Source organism: Corylus avellana, chromosome ca11 (genome assembly GCF_901000735.1).
Source record: "Corylus avellana chromosome ca11, CavTom2PMs-1.0".
Lineage (NCBI taxonomy): Eukaryota > Viridiplantae > Streptophyta > Magnoliopsida > Fagales > Betulaceae > Corylus > Corylus avellana.
The window spans coordinates 17,385,409-17,403,826 of NC_081551.1; the positions used below are offsets into that span (position 1 = coordinate 17,385,409).

At 33.7% G+C, this 18,418-nt stretch overlaps 2 protein-coding genes across 2 annotated transcripts; one reads left to right on the forward strand and one right to left on the reverse strand.

Moving 5' to 3' along the window:
- Positions 1-496: 496 nt before the first annotated feature.
- Positions 497-4,295, reverse strand: LOC132166100 (uncharacterized; the record flags this gene model as incomplete). Its single annotated transcript, XM_059576859.1, is given in 6 exon segments — positions 497-604; positions 688-747; positions 971-1,052; positions 3,166-3,281; positions 3,921-4,049; positions 4,121-4,295. Coding segments are annotated over 6 exon segments (567 nt in total), but the record flags the coding sequence as incomplete, so codon positions are not given.
- A 6,016-nt stretch (positions 4,296-10,311) lies between these two features.
- On the forward strand, positions 10,312-17,744 carry LOC132165357 (probable ethanolamine kinase). Its single transcript, XM_059575879.1, has 11 exons — positions 10,312-10,665; positions 10,981-11,072; positions 11,203-11,309; positions 12,022-12,127; positions 13,116-13,238; positions 13,401-13,492; positions 14,194-14,278; positions 16,592-16,697; positions 16,800-16,866; positions 17,193-17,285; positions 17,380-17,744. Exons 1-11 carry the CDS (start codon positions 10,541-10,543, stop codon positions 17,506-17,508), a joined length of 1,125 nt encoding a protein of 374 aa, XP_059431862.1. The 5' UTR covers positions 10,312-10,540; the 3' UTR covers positions 17,509-17,744.
- The last annotated feature ends 674 nt before the right edge of the window (positions 17,745-18,418 follow it).

Below are 18,418 nucleotides of genomic sequence, written 5' to 3' on the forward strand. Positions count from 1 at the left end.
TCTAGCTATAGTTAAAGACTATCACCTATCTAACCTATCTAGAATAGAAGTCTATTTGTATCCAACATGAGTCTCTTATAAATAGGAGCATGCTATATTGTAAACATTACTCAAAAAATAAGATCACCTTAGGGTTTTATCGACGTAGGTCATAGACTAAACCACGTAAATTTTTGTGTCTCTATTTATTATTTCCGCTTTATATTTATATTGTTTATCATATTATCAGTTTCTATAGTTTCAAAGCTCACCAGTTTTGACCAAGCAATCTGAAAGACTAATTGCCACAATTTCTACTTTCAAATATTATCAATTCGTGTGCACAATTTTAAGGTCAACACTATTAAGCCCAAGAGCAAGTTGTCTCCTCTTCAACATTTCCACTACTTCCTTGCCTACCCTTATCAGAGTTTCTCACCTAATAGATAGTTTTCACCCACACAAATACTCCCTATGATGATCTATTGAAATTGATTGATCCATGAAAACGAATTACCTTCTCTGATGCCCTGTGGAAACACCATAGTGCTGAGGCAATATCTTTTTTCATGCAGTCCCCAGTTAAATATACTGCACCAAGAAGATAAAGAGCACCTGGATGCAACTAGAACATGGCAAGCTCCAGTTAAGTTTTGAAACATATTCTGACAAAGCATCATTGGAATGCATTACCTTCTGAAAACATACCTGGTCAACTGCCTTTTCCAAATAATAGAAGGCTTGCTGATCCGATTGGACATAATCATTCTATCCAAAAGACAAGCCAAAAAAACATTACAAAACAATAGCAAAAACATTTAGAAACTCGACTGAACCCAAATAGACCTCAACCCCAACCGATTAGGTCAACTATATTCAATTTCATAGAAGTTCAAGAGGCTCAACTAAATCCATGGCACTGCAGGCTCAACCGATTAGGGTAACTATATTCACATATATTACATGCAGTGCAAAGTGCAGGGAGCCTAACCTCAACTCTCAGACGACAACCCAATTCGTACTGAGCATCTGGATTACCCATATCTGCAGCTTCAACTAACAAAGCGGCCCCTCTGTTATGATGAAAGTCAAACAGTAGCAGTAAATGCAAATTTAGATTATATATACTGATGACAAACAAATAAAGAAAGTGCTCTGCACCCAAACAAACAAACAGAAGAAAAGTGTTGAAGTAACATTAGATGATAACACTGCATGTCACCAATCAAAATGAAGATAGATAATTGAAAAAAAAAAAAAAAAAAAACCCTTAAAAGTGATTTCTTGCCTCCAATTGATAGCACTAAATTAACTTTAGATAATAACACTGCTTGTCACCAATGAAAATCAAGATAGACATTCCTCAAGCTTTGGACTGGCGTTTTAAGGAGCTAGCAACACCCAGAAAGTTCACTCTAAAGCTAAAAACTGATTCAAACTTCCCAATTTCATAAACTAGGAATGCAGTTCGATTCGGATTGTTTTGTTCTAGGGTAGTTAAGAATCAACCAAACAAAATTTGGTTCCATAAAGTTCAACCTAGAATTCCAAAAAAAATAAAAAAAGGACAGCACTAGAACGGAAACCAACCAGACCAAATATCTTTGTGTTGGTTTGATTTGGTCCCATGGTCTCTTTTCACTTAAAAAAACTACACAGAAGACTCTGTAATAGAGAAAAGTGGGAGAGTGATAAATGTAGAGGGAAAATGCAAGATAATGCACATTGTTTGAAGAGATGTAGGATTTTTTTTGGGTTGAATAAAAGTGGTGCACCTATAACTTCATATCCCAATAATATAAAATATAAGACATGTACATATTTAAGATATTACACAAACAAATTTCATTCAAGTTAGATCGGGTAACACAACTCTTAACCCGAGAACTGAACCAAAACCGTTGAGTCAAAAAGTTTAGACCCACAACCAGTGGCTGAGCCCCATACTCACCGGTGGGTGCAATTGCAACCACTGGAAAATGCTTGGGTATATCTAAAATTTTGAAGTTGTGAAATATTTTTACTATTGAACCTACTAAAAATAATTGTGGAGTCAATTATAAGAACCCTTTTTATAGCTGCATGCACAAAAAAAAATAAAATTGTAGGGTCAATTATGAGAACCCTTTTTAAAATTTTAACCATTAAAAAATTGTGTTCTCACACAAAACAAAATTAAAATTTATTTACTTAGAAGTAGTCCCAATATGTCAAAAAAAAAGAAAAAGATCCCACCTCCCAAAACATAACTGATTCATTCACTACCCCCATTAAAAATAAATAAATAAATAATAATAATAATAATACTAATAATAATAATTTTTTTTTTAAAAAAAAAAAAGATTTTCCCTATCCAAAACAAGAGCTCCGCCACTGAAGCCGAACATAGAAATCCTTGTACCAAATGCTTTTAGCTTCTCTAAAAAACTTCCAGCCTTGCTGTTCAATCAAGGTTGATCCATCTTGCTCATTTTTTTTTCATGAATTTTCAGCAAAAGATCTCACGGTACTCAATGATCAGCTGGATACTTATATTCTTGATGTGCACTCCAACATAGAGTCTCCAGAACTCAAAGGGATAGGTGGCCTTGCTAAGAGAAAAAAAACGAAGACATTGTGTACCCATTGATGTATTTGCTTGTAAAATTGCCATTGATTTTACCTATATCGACTGCAACTGTATAAAGGGTTGTTTCAGCAATGAGAATCATAAAGAATCAATTGTGTAACCGAATGGGGATGGTTGGATGAACAATTGTGTTGTTACATATATTGAGAGAGATGGTTTTGATAGCATTAGTGATGAAGCGATTCTTTCCAAATATGCAAACTCGTAGAGGACAACTGAAATGAGTTTTTTTTTATTGAAGTAAGAAATTTACTAAAAAATAGCATCATATCAATTTATTTTAGTTAGACTTTGCACCCACTGAAGTAAAATCTTAGCTCCGCCACTGCTTACAACCAATCCAAACTTGATTAAGAACTGAACCAAACCAGGTCTACAAGCACCCAAAAACCGAATTGGACCACTAACCATAATTTTTTTCATTCTTTTATGCAAAACTAGGCACCCTTTGACACTTTACAGCAATAATTATGTTTGGAATGAACATTATTATCAGGGTAGTAATAAAAAAGAATGAAGAAAACAGTTGCTTTAGGAAACATTAACCGTTCACTTACATAGCTTTACATGCCCCTGGAATATGGTATTTCAAATGTAATTTGGACAGCCAATACCTCGCATGGGTGTTCAAGTTGTCAGCCTCTAGAGCCAACTCAAAGTTCTCCTTTGCCGTCTGATATGAAACACAATATACATTTTTTTTTTTGATTAGTATGAAACACAATATACATAAAAAAGGATAAGAGCAATATTGTCAGATCATGTTTGAAATTCTCTACATGAAAGTCAAAAAAAAAAAAAACAGTTAAAATCACAAATACAGGTGCCATGAGGGAAAAAGATCAACCAGCACTAATATACGAATAAATAAATAAACAACTAATGATCTTAAACCGTATAACTCATTTATCTGGTTAAATTATCTACTCAACTCATATCAAAACAACCAAGTTGATAGAGCAGCAATAGGATTTGAAATTAGGAGCTCTTATGCACGTCTATGTTGCTCGACTTCCAAAGAAATTAAGACCATTAAAATAAGTTTGGCCGAGTTTAGAATTTTTTGACAAGTGCTAGACTTGGCCGAGTCTAGTATTGTAATAATTCAAAATGTTAATTTGTTTAAATTCAACTGAATCAAACATATTATCCTAAACCTTTTCATTTTATGGTACATAAGATTCTTGACTGGATGACTGAATTTTAAGACACTTCCTGTTTCCTTTCCTCCATTTTCTCAGAAACCAAACAGATAGAGAGGAAAATGAAATAGATACTATTGAGAGTGTGGATCAATTCATATATTCAGTACCCTGAGTAGAGGGATGAGACGACGATCATTGCGCTCGCAGTAATCAATGACTCTATCAACTTCCTTGAGAGCACTCCACCCTTTGGCTATGAACTCCATTGCCTTCTTGTTCCTACTGTGCAGCGCTCTCTGAGGGAGATGACCGAAATGTAAATAGAACTAATGAAATGACGGTATCTTGGGAAACTCTCATGACTTACCTGTTGATTGAATTGAAGAAGAGCAAGAGCGGTGCCCTTCCCAGTAGGCTTCTTCAAGAGCGGTCTCAGCATCTTTTCTGCAGACAGCGATTTGTTCGAGCACTAGCAGCAGCAGTCACCCTAAAACCCGCAAATGAGAGAGAGAGATTGAGATACAGAGAAGAGATAACTGTTCCTAAAAGTTATCTCACTATGCGAAATATTGTTAATAACTGTATCCGTATTTTCACCCAATATAGGGGCACGTGTTTTTTTTTTTTAATCAAATAAAAATCTCATGTTTATTTTTCTTTCATTTTACTTATGAGTTGGTCCAAAACATTTGGGCCTCACTTGGGCCAACTTAGCCCATAAGAAAAATATTATACCCACCGTGTTTGCTTTAAAAATGTGTGAGAAAAATACATACACATAATTCTCTTAAACTACCATCTCATTGTCACTCATGGATTTGAGGATATTTTCTCCATACCGATTTAGAATAAATTTATGTCTAACTACCAATTTGGTCAATGTTCCCCTAAAGGGCCTAAACTACCAAAACAATGCCACTGTTCACCTTAATGCCAAAAATCCATTTCACAAAATAAATAAATAAAATCAAATAACTAGAAGGGAAAAAAAAACTATTTTTTTTAAAATATAAAATAACAAAAATAATAATAAAAACAAAACAAAAAATGAAGAACCAAGGAAGTCACTTTAATTCTTTTCATTTTTTAAAATTTTCAATTAATTTATTTTTCTTTTTGAATTTATAATGATATTTTTGTCTTATTGAATTTTTTTTAATATCATTAATGTCTTTTTATTGGTCTTGGGTGAGACATTGACATTGTTTTGATAGTATAAGAAGTCAGTTGAAACAATTGTCAATTGGTAGCTTAAAGTATTAACAATAAGATGGCAATTTGAGGAGAGTATGTGTACTTATTCCAAAATGTTTTTAGGTTCTTATAGAACGAGAACATGGCACTCGTATTAAATTACGCATCATACCTACTCAACCCGCAAGTGCCTAAATATGAGCCATTGATTTTTACCTACCACTCCTACTTTATTTGACACATAGAGGTGTCATCTTGTTCGAACAAGATTATTGCACACTTAATATCGACGGTTCATTTTTATGCACGCATTATGTCGACATGTGAAAATTCATTATTGTTCAAGTGAGAGTTGGTCTTATTCGAACTAGACATCATTGATTCGAAATTTTAAAGCTTTTAAACTTATAACTTTAGGAAAAATGTTAGGTTTACAAATAAATTTTACAACATAATGTGACATAATATGATTAAGTTTTTCAAAAGTTAAATTTATTTCATTTTCAATCATGTTGTAAACGTTTTTTTGGTAAAATTTGTTTGTAAGCCTAGTATTCCTTTAATTTTAATCCCTTAAACTTTACATTATCTTAAATATTTCATCTATGAATGTAAAGGAAATGAGGAAAATACTTGGCGGCAAGAAAACGTAAAAGCAAAAAACAAATGACTTTTTATGTTCAAGTTGGCCCAAAAGACATCATCAAATAGGCCAACATCTCTCAAATTTTTATATGGGTTGATGGATCTAACTTAAAGTGAGAATCAACTCTTTATTTAATGAGCACGTGGATAAAGTCCTTGACTCGGTGTTGAGCAAAAACGGATGAGCATCTCCAGCAGTTTAATTAAAAGAGTAATATTAGCTATATTTAATTATTATTATTTTTTTTTTTAGCTCTAACAGAGTAATTTATTAACTAAAATAGCTACATTGCTAAAGTGAATAAGAATTTGGTGTTATTCACTATAACACACTAGATGAATAAAATATTGTTTACTTTTCTTTTGTTTGTTGTTTTTTTATTTTACTTATTTTCACCCAACATCTTTTATTTTTTTTGAATACCTCTTCACATCTGCTAAGTGTCTCTCGAACACAAAATTTTTTCACACAAAATAATTCTTTATGGTTTATTGTTTTTCTTCTACAAATATTTTTTTTTGGCTCTCTGTACAATTTGTTTCTTTCATGGGTACAGGTTGTCTTTGACTCTTTGTCAAGTTATCATTTTTTTCTTTCTTTCTTTTTTTCGTTATGTTTGTTCAGTACAGAGGATCCTCCATTTCATTTGTACAGATCAAAGCTTTTTCGTTATGTCTTTGTACAGATCAAACCTTTTATTTATTTATTTATTTATTTTTTAATGTTCATGTGTCCCTCCTGTATTGGGTTATTATGTAACTGTAACATGCAGATGAATCATATATGTTTATTTTTGTTTTTATATATGTGTTTGTTTTTTCCTTTAATTAAGTATTGACAATAATATAATAAAAAATAATATTTTAAAGCAAATTGAGAATGAAATAGAGAATCTATTAAATATGCAGTGAAAAAACAATAGCTAAAGTAAAGAGTTGTCATTTTTCATTAGGTAAAATACTTAATGTTGCTGGAGATGCTCTGGAATTGAGAAATAGAGATTTTAAAGTTATAATATATATATATATATATATATATATATATATTAAAGTGCAAGTTGACATTTTTTAAGAGTATAAAGTAAAAAAGTACTTTTAGAGTTTTTTTTTTTTTTTAATCAAAGAGATTAGCTTTTTGCTTAGCACAAGTTTTTAAATACTAAAAATACTTTTGAAGTCTTTAATAAAACTTTTAAACAAGCTCTGAATTAGGTGAGTAATGATATAAGGTAGAGTTCTCTTAGAGTCATCTCAAATGTGATTTGTCATTTAAAATCACTAATAGATCAAGATTCAATAATAATCAGTGGCACCCCCAAGGATTTAAATTTTTTTTTTTTTTTTAGACCCTCAAAATAAAATAAAATAAAATATTCTTTTTACAATTTTACCTACATACCCATTACCCAAGACACAGCAACTCTTCTCCTGCACCCCCATTTAACCCATGGCAACCCTTCTTCCGCACCCCATAAAAAAAAAAAAAATCTCTAAGACGCTCTCTCTCAAACTCTCTCTAGTCTCTTCATTCTCTGTTCTTTATATCACAAATTCACATGTAACTCCTCGTCCCCTCCTCCTTGGCTTCTCAGTCGCTTTTGTAGTTTTATGTTACAGTTTTTCTTGCAAATAGTTTAGTATTCTATATTGAATGAGAAATTGCTGAGAGTTTTGATTTAGATTCGATATTTGATGATTTTGTACTTCTAAGATACCATAAAGTGCAGTTCTAAACACTTTTTTTTTTTTTTTTTGTATTTCTGTCCTTTTGATATAGTGTCGACATGTTACATTTCTAATATATCAATTTGAGCACATATTTATGAACTTTTATAGATATTTTTTGTGATACATATACTGTGTGAATTATCAAATTTTTAGGGTGAAGAAAATTTTTAGGCTGCCAAATTTTAGCGACACCCCCATTATAAAATCGCTGGCTCCGCCACTGATAATAATCATTTCAAATTTAATGTTGATTTTAAAAGTCAAGTCACATTTGAGATGACTCTAAGAAGACTATAGTCCTCTTTATATCATTACTCGAATTATGTTGATCGTCACGTTTTGCGACCTTATTTGGTTTCTCAAGAATAAGGTTGTCCAAAATGGGGTTGTCTTTGATATTTTGGTTGTGGCCAACTAGGTCAAGAAAATTTCTTTGCTTGGAATTCACTCTCCTCTCCTTTAAAATTATGGACCTTGCTGCGTCCTTGATAGTCTCTCTCAATCTCAGTGACTTTATTTTGGAAGGTGATTCTCAAATTGTTGTCATGGCTTTGTAGCACCCTCCATCCTTTAAGATTGAAAGATTGCCGACTTGATTTCTAACTCCATCTTTGTAGCAACCCAGATTTTTAAAGTCTTATTTTAGAGATATTAAATTGATGCTATGATTATATTAATATTCATATTAGGTAATGACATTTACTTTGAGGTTGAGATATTTATTGATGATATTAGGTAATAATATTTATTCTTGAGGAACTTATTAGATCTTATGAATATTATTGGAATGAATATTGATTTGAGTTTATTATATCATGATGATGATTTTATATTGATTATTTTATTGGGAGATTTAAGAGATATGATAATTGATGATTGATTGGTATAATTTGGAGTATGATTGTAATAATTGGTGATATAATATGATAGTAAATGGTAGGTATAAGGATGGTAGAATAAGAAGGTAAAATAGTATAGGGTTGGTGAAATAGTATAGGGTTGGTAGAATAGTATAGGGTTGGTAGAATAGTATAGGGTTGGTGAAATAGTATAGGGTTGGTGAAATAGTAAAATGAGGGTATAATTGTAAATTGAAGGTAGAATAGTGTTTGATTTTCTCCTATAAATAGAGCTCTTCTCCTTCAGTATTTTCACCACTCATCTCCTCTTCCATCTCTTGCATATATTCTTCCTTCTTCCGCTTTTTACTCGGTCTTTCTTCTTTCTAAGAGTGTTTACTCAGAACAGAGAGAGAAAGGGCGAGACCAAGCGCTATAAGAAAGAAAGAACACAAGAGAAACCGAGAGTGAGATGGGAAATTTAAGACAGAGAGCTGAAGAGGAAGAAAGAGAGTTTAAGCGAGAGAGAGAGAGAGAGAGAAAGTCAGTGAAGGGATTGTTATGGGTATGGACCAACTGCAGCAGAACGGGTTTCAAGTAATTACCTTTGATGATCCATTCATGTAATCCACTGTAAGTATTCTTACTTATTGAGTATGATATTGATATCCAATAATACGGATTTTTGTGGTTTTATAACTTGTCTAGCATTTTGCTATATATATGATTCAACAATGATTTATATTGTCGGAAATCAATTGACTCACTACTTCACAGTTTTTTGTAGTGCTTGCAGGAATGGAAAATCAAGGTAATTATGCAGTTGTGATTAGAGATTCATATTGAGATGTACAGAGATTCCAAGTTGGTTAAGTTTTGTCTAGAGTTTAGACTGTCGGATAGATCTGTATAAATGCCTTGTACGACATAGCTTTGGGTATTTTTGTATAAAGAAAAGTATTTTAACAGTATTTTTTTTGTATTGATAATTACAGTTTTTCCGCTATATGAGATGTTACAATCTTCATTATTTTAGCCTCTTTCACTTGAAAGGCTAAAAATGTTTATAAAAGTGCCAACTTCTATACCCCATCGTATGGCTTATTAGGCTACAACTATAGCACTAGGATTGTGCCGATTAACCGTTTATCTCCTACCAACTACCATCAAACTGTCGTCGATCGACAACCGACTTCCGGCAGTTGGTAGACAGAATAAAAATACTATTTTGACATCGGTTTGGTTTGGTAGGCAGTAATTTTTCTTTTTTAATCGGTTAATTGACTTAGTCGATTTTTAAAGTAAATTTTGAATTTTATGTGATAACTTTCCTTATTGTGTTTGTCTAGTTGATTTGTGGTTGTCATTTTAGACTGTGTTTCATGAATTTACTTTTTCTTTTCATTTTTATAAAACATATTCTTTATTGATTATGTAGTTACAAGGAAATCAATAAATCTTAACATAAAAACTTATAACTCATAATTGACCAACTTAACTAACCACTTATTCACTGATTAATGAAAAAAGTTGAAACTATTCATTATCGGTATGAAGTTGGTTAATTAATTGAGGTGACCAACTTTTACGAATCGGTAATCAAAAATGCCCTTATCGACACCGACCGAACCGATACTCACTTTTATATAGCACACTTTGCCTGCATTCTCACATATTTTTGTCGCTCGCTCCTATTCCTTTTTGTAAGAGAAAAGATCCACCCCTTTGTTTAGTTTGTTTTCTTGTTTTTGTAGCTATTTGAATGTACTTCAAAAAAAAAAAAAAAATAAAAAATAAAACTCTTGGTTTGATCAGGTGGATCAAGGGTGGCAATATATATATATATATATATATATATATATATATATATATATATGCAACTTTGTTGAACAAAAACCTAAATGTGCCTACTGACACGTGCCGTGTCGGCAAGAGTGTGGTCGTATCCACGTTTTGTAATTGCGTGTGAAAGGGCCGGCTCACACCTGGAAAAGGTGATCCAAACTCCAAAGGAAATCGACTTTCTCCAAAATATATAATTTATATTGAATTGTTCAAACAATGAAAAGTCGTTACCATTAAATATCTCATTATTTTTTTGGTATCATTACATATAGTTTACTTGTTGATTTGTTTAATTATGATATGTCAAAATTGCTTATTATAGACACGTCCTGGTTATCGAAGTCCCATCCAATTAGCAAAGGAAATCACGAAAGCGGCTTGCAACGACCAAGGGGACATATTCGCCGTTCTGAAGATTTCTTGTCCGTTCTTTGGGATATTCTCACCCCCATAAGAACTTCCCGGTTCGGTTGGATCCTTCTCGCAACGTTGCGTTTCGTTTGAATTTAGCGAATAGAAAGAACAGTTGGAAGCCAATGGGAGCTACGGAGATCTGGAACGCCATGGAAGTAGCACGGGGAGCTCGAGTCTTCGAGATTCACTCTTCGTCTCTCACCATCGACCACTCTCTCTCGCTCCCTGACATGACGCCTCGCATCATGTTCGTCTACCTTACTCTCTCTCTTTTTTCTCATTTGCATTTCTGTGGTTTTCGTTTGAATTCAAATTCCCGAGGCTACAATAGTTGTTTTGGTGGCTCTCGATTTTCGTCTTCCGTTTGGTGCCTCAGAAACCGTGGGAAAATTTGAAACTCTTGCATGTTATTTTGAGCTAAATGCAACAAATTCTTCTCGCTGTTACGGAAGGCAAATAAAACATGAAGCAGGGAATTGTATCTTACTTTACTTCTGGTTACGATAGTGCTCTCTCTCTCTCTCTGTCCGAGAAATTTGATTCGATTAGCTTCTCTTCGCAGAGAGTTGTGCAAGGATATGTTCAAGAAATGGTCGAAATTGGACGATTCTCGCTTTTCTGTAGAGACTGTTTCTGGTGGCATCACAAATCTATGTGAGTATTTGACTTGATTATATTAGCTCAAATTGATATATAACGGAAAGAGGCATATATATATTTGATTTGTTATCGTGTTGATTTTTGAAGTATTGTTCGAACTGAAATTGGTGGCTGATTCTTGTAGTGCTGAAGGTTTCTGTTGAGGAAGAAAAAGGAAAATTGGAGTTGGTGACAGTTAGATTATATGGGCCTAATACCGAGTACGTTATCAATCGTGAACGGGAATTGCAGGTGATACCCTAAGCTTTCTGATGTTTATGTGTAACTAGTGTAGAAGCACCAGAATTCACATATACTAACCAAATGGTTCTAGTGCCACTTGTTTTAGCTCAATTATTTCATATTATATTGGGGATTGGTTTGTTCTATTTTGGCTGTAGTGTTTTTGGAGCTGATTCCCTATCGAATTTCATGTTATCTTAAGCAAGTTGGAAATTGTACATTATTATGCTACTATAATAGCTAGGTATCAATGTTTGACCATATGTACACTGCTAGATCTCTGCTTTTTATTTTCTGTTGTGCTGTATGTACGTATAATGTCTAGCAATGTAATATCTTATGAGGCTTTGTTATGGAAGTCTCATTAAGATGTAATAGAATCATCATAGTTGGCAAGTAGAATTCTACTTGTTTGGCGAACGTCCAAGGATATTGATTCTCTTGAATCTTTCCTGTACTTGTTTGGGAGTTTGATTACAGAATCCCTAGTAAAAAAGAAACATAAAATACCCAAAAATTTAGAACTATCAGATGTATCAGACAGCTGGATGGGGAAGGCATAGTTGTTAGGCTCATGACAATGGTTTTTTCTTTTGATGATTATATACTGCCGAAAGGTGTTTCACACAGTATCCTAACTCAGTTTACCCAGTTTTATGTGGTTGATGAGTATCCAGTTTCATGTTTCACTTTGTAATTGCTCACCACGTATTGTGTTTAGGCCATCAAATACCTATCGAACGCAGGATTTGGAGCCAAGTTGCTTGGAGTTTTTGGAAATGGAATGGTGCAATCTTTTATCAATGCTCGTACCCTAATTTCATCAGGTAGACATTACAAAGTTATATGGAAGGGTGGGACAACACTATTGGTTTTGGTCAAGTTAATTGATACTTTATTTTTACTGTTGGTGACTCTCTACTGAGTAATTCAATTATCTATAGAGCAATATAGAGTTTGATGGCTAATTGCTAGAAGATTGTGTGATTGTGGTTGCCCTGTAGAGAGTTTCACTCAGAAACAGACTTAAATTTTCAGCATTAATTGCTATTGCTATGGTGTTCCTCATGTACAAAAGACTTTTGAAGTAGCAATAATCCTAAAATTGAAATTACATTTCTATAATTGCATGCTGAATGATATCTCATTGCTCCCTGTGTATCTGGGTTTCTTTTGTATACTCCCTATGCCTGGGGCACCTTAGGTTTTTAATGATATCTCACTTACTTATAAAAAACAAAAAGAAATAATTGCATGCCAAATTTCTTGTCATCCAATTCAACGGCATCGATTAACAATGTAGGAGGAGGGTAGATCCCCTTTTGTTGTACCATTTCAATTTGAAGTCCAAGGTGACAAGTATCTATGCCAAACTGCCCCCCCTTCTTTCTCTTAGGGCATATGGAAAATAGAAATAATGTTCCTTTACTTGTCTTTGAAATAGAGATGGGTAATCCTTAAATTGTATGGAAATTTGTTCTTTTTACGGCATCATAACATACTTTTTCAATTTTCATCTTCTTTATAAGCCTATGTTTTGCCATCCTTATCTGCCAAATAATCTTTCTTTAGGCATGGACTGAAATGGCGACTAAAATAAAAAATAATAAAAAAAAAAAAACTAGAGAAAATTTAGGCTGTTCACATTTAAATAGTATAATCACACACACATAGGCTGTTCACATTTAAATAGTATAATTACACGCGCGCGCACACACACATTTCTCTTTGCATATACATTTTTAATATTTCTGATGATGTGCAACCTTTGTAGTTACATTATTTAAAGTATACACACATTTTTTCCCTTGGCAGACATGAGAAAGCCAAAGCTAGCTGCTGAGATCGCCAAGCAACTACACAAGTTTCATGAAGTGGAAATTCCGGGCTCTAAAGAACCTCAACTATGGAACGACATCTCCAGGTTTTTTGAAAAAGGTTTTATATCTCCCCTTGATGGATGACTAGCCATGCCTTCTGGTCAATCTATACTGTTCGAAGCTAGTTTACTTGGATCTGGTGTTCAATTTTCAGCTATTTGTCCTACTCTTTCCCCAATTTTTTGATATTTGATATTTGAGTTGCCAACTTCTGTTGCAGCATCTGTTCTTGAATTTGATGATAGTGAGAAGAAAAGAATGTATAACATGGTTTCATTTAAGGAAGTTCATGATGAGATTTTTAAGCTCAAGGTAGTGGTTGTTTCATAGATTTTCTTTTTGCATGTGTTTTCTCTGTTTTGCTATCTTCTAGGAATTTTGAAGCTTGTCTTTGGTACCTGTCCTTAACTAGACATGAACCTAGAAGTTTCATTACCTACCATATTTTTCTGACCTTCCAGCTCAATAACAAGATATAACCTTTTGAGAAGCCCAACTTTGCAGCTTCATTGAAAAACAAGTGGAGGAAACAAAGTCTAGAGAATGCATAGTTAATACAGTCTTTACCTATTAACTTGCTGAAGAAACCTTGCTATTACTGTACATTGATTTGGTAAATCCGAACAACTGAAATCATATGACAAAAAGGTTTCCTCAAAAATAGACACATAACTGGTCCTTTTTCATTTTTTTACCCAATTAATCTGGATGCCATCCTTGAGGAGTTTGGTAAAACCATATCCAGATGGAGCTATAATGTGAGAATGTGCTAGATCGGTATATGGGAATCCAGAAACACAATTGGGAGATGCAGTAGGTGCCTAGACTCGTAGTTAGAAGCCCCTGGCATTGTCTTAGTTTTGTTCTTTTTACCTAAATATAGTTCTTGGCGGGAGGAATCCTCACAAGATTTCAGCAAATTGAGCTAATGTCATGGATAAAGGCTCTTTATGTTGATTAAGGTGAAAAAAGACTTTATTTCTCTTTACGGACATCTTCTGATAATGAAACAGGAATTGACAGGCCTTCTTAATGCTCCAGTTGTGTTTGCTCACAACGACTTGCTTTCGGGAAATCTGATGTTTAATGATGAAGAAGGTGTGTATGACCTTCCCTTTCCAGTTCATATGCTTCTTTCCTTTTGTTGACTATAGCAAAACCGAAGTATGATCTATTTCTGTTACATGGTTTTATTGCTGGTTGGTTTCTATTACAACGTTTATGTGCCAATTTTATGATGCAATTTTCAGGTCTCTCTCTCTCTCACTCTCTCTCTCTCTCTCTCTCTCTCTCACACACACACACACACACACACTCTAACATGTGGAGAAGCACACAAACGGTTCTACACCCACCTCCACCAATCTTGTCCACAATTCTTTTGAATACAAAGTTAATAGGCATGTTTTGTTTTTGCTTTGTAAAGTTATTTTTTTGATAAATAATAATTTATTGATGAATAAGAAATGCTCGCGTACACGAAAAGTTATTTGCATGTGCTAATTACACAATAGTCATGAGCAAACGCAAAGTACAAATTACATATACAAGAAATCTAATGTAATAATTATAAATATTATAGACATGTATGAGGCGTTTGGATGGGGTATCCTTTAGGATTCTAAAGATTACCTTGTTTGATTGCACTTAAGTGGAGCGAATTCAAATACCCAAGGAAATATAGATTTCCTCCTAACTGCCTTTTGTTGGGAATGTGGATTCCCTTCTAGAGAGGTGAAAATCCATATTCCCTTGGCACTTGGAAAGTATTTAAAAAAAAAAAATGACACAAATGCCCACATCCCCTTACCCATGTGTTTTTATTAATAAGGCACTAAATCTCCTCTCGTATGCTCGTTTAATTACATTTGTCAATTCTTACTCTCTCTCCCTCTCCCTTGAGCCGATAAAAAAACTCCCTCTCTCAAATATAAGTATCTGTTTGGTTTAGTTCTTCGCACATTGGTAATTTTCCTTCCTCTGTTGTGGTTGCTTTTGGATTAGAAACTAGGTTGAGTTGTGGTTGCATTTGGATTCTCACATATTAGCTTTTTTGAAGACTTGTGGTTGTTTTGAAATTACTTTGTCATATTATATCTTTTTTAGATAATTTTATTGTCTTGATCAAGTGGGTTCTTCCTTGGGAGCGGAATTGTTGTGTTGGGACGGGAATTTTGGAATGTTTTGAAATGAAGAGTTGGGATTTAAGTGCTTTGACATTTTATTTCTATTTTAGAATTGCTGGGCAATTTTTGTTAATTGCTTTGAGTGTTACTGTTTGAAGTTGGAATGTGCATGTGGAAGCATTTGTGTGTTATTGCTTCTGTCAAAGACTTGAATGATACTTGTTAAATTACCATTTGTCCCAAAAGCTTAAGTTGATAGGAAAAAAGTAAATTTAATAATTTAATCATCACTTTAACACTCCCTCATGTGTGGGCTCAAACTCCCTTTTCATAAGTAATGTCTGACATGTAAAATATTTAATTTAAATGAGGGGCAAATTGATGGAGTCAAGATTCGATCTCAGGACCTTTGACTTTGATACCATGTTAAATCATCATTTATCCCAAAAACTTAAACTGATAGGAATAGGTAAGTTTAATAATTTAATCAACACTTTAACTATACTTATGCTTTGCTTTCTTGAAGCAAAATTTGCTTCAAGTGTTTTGTTTTTGGTAAAAACAGAAGAGAAAAACATAAAATTTTTTTGAGAAGAATAAATAATTCCTATAAGATGCTTATGAGTAAACCAAACATGAGAATCTCATATTTTCGGGAATCCTATTAGATTCTTAATCATTTCCAAACGTGGGTTTAGTCACATTTCTGGGAATTTAGATTCCCGGGCCTCACATTCCCAGGAATGTGATGCCCGGGGAACATTAGATTCGCAAACCAAACACCATGGTAATGGTGTTCTATCTCTTAATTTGATAGGTCCCTAAATGGTAGAGTACTAGGGTATGATATGACTTGTGCGGAAGGCTGTGTTGTGAGATTGCAATTATTCAGGTGCACTAGATTGGAGATTAGGCTTTGCTGATGCTAATCATATGGAGTTGTAGCGGAAGAGACTTTCTTGGTGCCATGAGTAGATAATGGATTCAATTTGAATAGTTTTGAACAAAGAATGCCTATGATCTGTGTAATGGGTTGCTTCAATTATCTATTGCCTAAAAGATGTTTAGCGGGTACAACTGCATGCTTCTGGCATCTGGAATGATTGACTTATGAGATGTCCAAAATGGGACTGCAACACAGGCATGAAATGCGATGTTGGTGCCTAAAGTGCTGTCCAACATCTATAAAGGAAAACAACAAACAACTAGAATAGAATGAGCTCTTGGTTAGCTGATATGGTTTTACATATTCTTCTTTAACCTTGTTTGTTTGGTGAATGTTCAGAGAAACTCTACTTCATTGATTTTGAGTATGGGTCGTACAACTACAGAGGCTTCGACATTGGAAATCACTTCAATGAATATGCAGGCTTTGATTGTGACTACAGCTTGTACGCATTTTATCTTTTGTTTTCTGCTTGCTTCTCTCTCATTTATCATGACTACTTAAACAACATACTATTTCTGAATGGTTTGAAATGGTTTTATTGCAGATACCCTAATAAGGATGAACAATATCATTTCTTCAGGCATTATTTGCAACCTGAGAAACCGCATGAGGTACATAAAGATTGTGTTCTACTTCAGCTTGAAAATTTTAGTATTAACAATGTTTTTTTTTTTTTTTTTTTGTAAAATGGTTTATTAACTTAGAATATAGCCCTATATAGAAGTCACATTTAATTTTGCTTAAGGTGTACAAAATCAGAATTATAAAGTCTGAGGGTTTTGCCCATAATCATCACTGCCGTGCAAATCACTTGCAACTTTACTACTATTTTGCAGTTAGAATGAAAAGCATTCAATTACTTTACTACTATTGACTTCACAATAAAGAAAAGCTTTACTTACTTTTCATGCTTTAATAATTATAATTTGGATAACAGGTATCTGAAAAAGACCTCGAAACTCTTTACGTCGAGTCAAATACGTATATGTTAGCTTCACACTTATATTGGGCATTGTGGGGACTAATCCAGGTATCTATCTCTATTCCTCCTGCTTTGCTAGTGAGTACTCCCTAGTCCCTGTGGCAGCTGTGACTCACAATCTCTTTGTGTCTATTGTTTATAGGCAAAGATGTCACCAATTGATTTTGATTATCTCGGATATTTCTTCCTGCGATATAATGAATACAAAAGGCAGAAGGAAAAGCATTTCTTGCTAGCACAATCTTACCTCTCGGGAGTTGGGGCTGGGTAGATATTCATTCTTATTTTTGCTTTGCTGTTATACCGGCTTTTAGGAAGATGCCCGTGGTACCTCTAGTTAGACATTCTTGTAAAATCTTCTTTTATAGCCATTATTACGATAGGGAAATTTGAAAACAAATTTGAACAAATGATTGCTGTTTAGGGCAATTTGATATGTTTTCTTGTAATTCTGAAACATGTATTTGATACTTATTTTTTTCCTTGAATAATATTTTGCTTCTTTTTCTCTTTAATCTGCTATTGGTATATAGAAGCCTATCTTGTGGTTAACAAGTGGATAATCATCCCTTGGTCAAAGGGTTTTTACTTGTACTTGGATGGGCATAAAGTTGAGCAATTTGAGAAAAAAAAAAAGAAAGTGGAGAAACAATTCCACACATTACTGAACATGTTATATAAGCTTCCCATGGGATAAAATTCAAGGTGATTCTAATTATAAATTTCGTTATGTTGGAACAAGCTAGAATAATAATATCAAACTGCTAAAAGATCCTCCTACAGGTTTGCATTCCACTCATGACTCACCCCAAAAGAGAACAAAATCAACTTGGCCATTAAATCATGTCTTGAATGCGAAGGTAATGTGTCAAATTGTTGGACAGTGCCTACTCATGAACAGAAACTTTTAATAATTTTGTTGTTCAGGCCGCTAACAATCTAAACAGCAAATTTGAGCGAGTTCCATAAAGCCTACTTGACTTAGCAAGTTTCGGGCAATCTATCTGTTTTTTAGGGCAAGTGAGTCCCATAAAGGTTCTCTTAACAATTTAGACCGGAGTTACCGACCGACTGCCAGTCCATTACACAAATGATCTTAATTTGTGATGAATGCAGCACTTTCTTCTTTTATTTATTTATTTATATTTTATATTTTAATTTTAAAAAAGAGTATCTACGAC